We start from the raw sequence: 3,834 nt of genomic DNA on the forward strand, positions 1-3,834 counted from the left end.
AAAGACGAGGGGATAAGAAGAAGACAAGCGAGAAGGGGTGGGGGAAAAGCAGGAAGAAGAGTTTAGCCTGGTTGAGCTGTGTCTTGGGTTCGTCCGAGAAGAAAACTGTATAATATTGAAGGATGGGGATAAACTTTATACTCGAATATAGTTCTTAATAAGATTTATACCCTGTTTGTTTGATTTTCTTGAGCTTTTCAACCGCTAGCTTTTGGGATGTCCAAAACCAAACAGCTCTAAAAGCCGGAAGCTGAAAAGCTCATGGTAGGAAGATTTTGGCTTAGAGGTTTTGGAGCTACCGGGCTTTCAGAGGTCCCAATAGCCAAAGGACCAAAAGCGCCGAGAGGCTCAAACAAACAAACAGCCCCTTATAACAAAAAAATGTTACCGCACAGCACATACATTACATGGACAAATGCTGGCACACAATTTTGCCTCTATAAGCACTATACCTTGTATAGAAGGAATCAGGAGATTTTGAGACTGACAAAGCCAAAACCAGCGCCTCGCTATAGACAAACATGTTCTATAGCTGAGAATCACCGTTGTTCCCTAAAATGAAACCTAAAATATGTGCGAGTGCTCATGTCATGTCAAGCCCACAACTCAAACCAGGTGCCACGTTTCACACCTAATCTAGGTAACTAAGCTATGCTCTGTTTATAGCTATTATTATTACTGTTGATTAACGTATACTGCCTGATGGCCAGATTTTTTCCAATTTTCTGAGAAAGTTACTATGTTTTTTCTAGCACATCTCATGAATAATGTGAGGCTAAAAAATAAGTAATCTAACATGATTCCTTTATTTAATTTGCATTCATATCTCGTTGGTGAAACAAAATCTGTTTTTTATGGAATATTAATTCGGTAATAATAATGAAACATGGTTAGCTGGTCACCATCATGCTATGGGCTAGTTTGGTAGGGCTGTACTTTTAGCTGAAATGGTTCCAGCTGTGGATTCTTTGGTGGAACAGTTTTTTTTTCGCACTAGCTTATCTAGTTCGAAAGACGTTCGGTAAAATGGCTTCTCCTGATTGTTTAAATGGATAAAATGTGAAATGACCATAATAGCCTTCTCCTGAGTGTTTTTGGCATCACTGTGTGAAACATACTTACAACAGACAATGCTACCAAACAACTCCACGAGGAGCGGGTTTTGGATTGGATGATTTTGGATAGTAGCATCCCACGAACCAAACACGCTATCTATACACAACTATTGTCCTTGACCAGTATTAGAAATAAAGTTTTGCTCTCATAGTCCTGTTCATGAAAACTGTAAGAATCTCAAAGCAAACAATTAATAATTTTAATTAATTTCATGTCAATCCACCCGATTACCTCCGGTCGATATCCTTCCTGTTCTGATCAGCATTTCACATTTTTGTTCTCCATCTTGTTGTGTTAGATTCATATCAACTTAAATTACGCATTAGAAGCGACGTTTATCATGTTCTCTATTTTGTAATTTGTTCAAAATATTAATATGATTAAGTACTTATATACTTGCTTTTCCAATTAAAATCTAATTAGAGTTCAACACCGCGTTTTCATAACTTATGTAAACTTGGTAAATGTTTATTTAAATAACTCTTCCAATTGAAAGTTAATTATAGATATACCTCGGCTTTTATAATTTAATCTTTACATTGTTTTGTAGGTAAATGTTCAATTAATGCTTATTCAATTCGTTTTATAAATAAAAGCTACATAAGTTATATCTTGAGTTTTCATAATTAAATGTTAATATCACAAATGTAAACACAAATGTGTTTTTGAATTATATTTGGTTTGTTAAACCAGAATCATAAAGCTATGTGCTTAAATGTTTACATATACTTAATTTTCAAATTAAATGTTTAATTTGCATAAACTGTACTTCAATGTTTATAAATAAAATTTGAGTAAGTTCTACATCGTATTTTTATATATAAATATAACTTGCTAAGCATGTTTCTCTAAAATATCTTTACATTGTTTTCTTTATTAAAATATATGAAGGAGGTAGGCTTTTGCCTTTCTTTTATAATTCAAATCTCTCGATAGCTTTACCTTTTCAATCTTAGTTCCTTGCGTTCGCATCAAGTCTTATCCTTTAGTACTTTCTTTTGATTTGGTGTATTGCTCTTAGTTGTACTTGTTTGTTTGCTTGTATGTTTGTGCTGGTGATTGTTTCGAGTAGAAGGATCGCTGTTTGAAAGATTTGAAGATGAAGAGCTTTAAGAGAGCAAGAGTCGAACAGCAGTAAGAGTAACTTTTCTTTGGAGAAAGGCAAGTGTCCCTAACCATCCTTCTATATATGCTTATTTTACAAGAATACCATGTATTAATTGGAACATGGAGCCACCATCCTCGAAAAGGGTGCAACCACAAGGACTATATGGCTCGGATCTTGACTAATTAATTAGAGACTCTAGTTTAGGGTAATCTTATCAAAAGGGCAAGAGGGGAGATATTGATGGGGTATAGCCTGGCCCTCACTCTAATAGTTTGCACAGAATCTATATTTATTTCTGCATAAATTGAGGGTTTGTTTTAATAAATTTTGTCCGAAACAATTTATCTATCGTCGATAGCATCTATATCCGATATTTCCGTTTATCACTAACCACCGATATTTTTTATTTATCGATAATGTACGTAAACCGTCCCAACTACTCTTATTCCTATTTGGCAACAATGTATTTTTCACAATTAACACTACTAATAAGCATCCGTTGGGAATGATACGTAGAAGATGAAAGGTAGAGCTAGGGCAGCGAGTATTTTTCAAGAAGTACTGTAGCGAGCATGGAGGACTTGAGCAAGTGTAATAATCAGTGGACAAAAAAAATATGTTAATCCATCATTAAAGCATTAAGCCACAATGTAGCACAAAATTGAAGTATTATTCACTCAAAATATATTCACCAGCACGTATGGGCCACGAATCAAAAGGCTGTGCATATACACAACATCAATCTTGGGCTCTTCCTGCTGCCGATCCATCATCGGAGCCTCTCTCAGCTGCAGCGTGGGCTCTGCGCAAAGGCGCTAACCGGGAACGACTGCGTGGACTTCTCAAGCTGGATGTTGAGCTGATCCCCGGCGCGTTGGACCTGGTTGAACCCCAGCCACGCGAATCCGGCCTGCACCCTCACGCCGGACACACGGCTGATGGATCCGGACTGGATGACCCCGGCTACACTACTGCCGTACCGAAAATGGAACCGCTTGCCGGCGACGGAGACGAAGAAGTTGCACTCGCGGGGGAGGGTAACCTCTAGGGCGCCGCCGTCGTGGAGCACGTACGACTGGACGCCTTGTGGGAGGAGGCCCCGTGGCAAGTTGTTCTGCTCCAGGACGTCGTACACTGTCGAGGCCGCCGCCGCAACTGTCCAGTTACTGGCTGAAGAAGTGGTTTCTAGGGAGGAAGCAGTAGCGTGCAGGATGGAAGCCACGAGGACGACGAGGAGGAGATGCTGCTTGGCCATGGTGCTTCCTCTTGGATAGTAGTAAACAGTTACCACAAGTGTGTTTGGGCGCTGGGGTAATGACGGGAGAGGCACTGGAGTCGAGTATATATAGCCATATAGGAGTGCATACCCCGGTTAGCAGCAATGCATGCACCGACGACCTGAAGTATCTGATTTTAGTGATATTTATTTGTACGTAATTAATATTGCTCTAAAGAGGTTCACCTTCATGGTCAGGCGCCAGAGCGTTTTGCAGGAAGCTTTTTAGTAGACAGTGATTGTGAATCATAAAGCGAAATGCGTTGATGAAATGTTTCACACGTTCCAAGTTTGGCGAAATGCATTGATGAAATGTTTATTCGGAAAAATTAAG

General features: G+C 39.1%; 1 protein-coding gene across 1 annotated transcript; it reads right to left on the reverse strand.

Annotated features, from left to right (window-relative positions):
* Positions 1–3,008: 3,008 nt before the first annotated feature.
* Positions 3,009–3,479, reverse strand: LOC101770492. Its single transcript, XM_004977648.1, has one exon. It carries the CDS (start codon positions 3,477–3,479, stop codon positions 3,009–3,011), a length of 471 nt encoding a protein of 156 aa, XP_004977705.1.
* Positions 3,480–3,834: the final 355 nt, after the last annotated feature.

Source organism: Setaria italica, chromosome VII, assembly GCF_000263155.2.
Source record: "Setaria italica strain Yugu1 chromosome VII, Setaria_italica_v2.0, whole genome shotgun sequence".
NCBI classification, from domain to species: Eukaryota; Viridiplantae; Streptophyta; class Magnoliopsida; order Poales; family Poaceae; genus Setaria; species Setaria italica.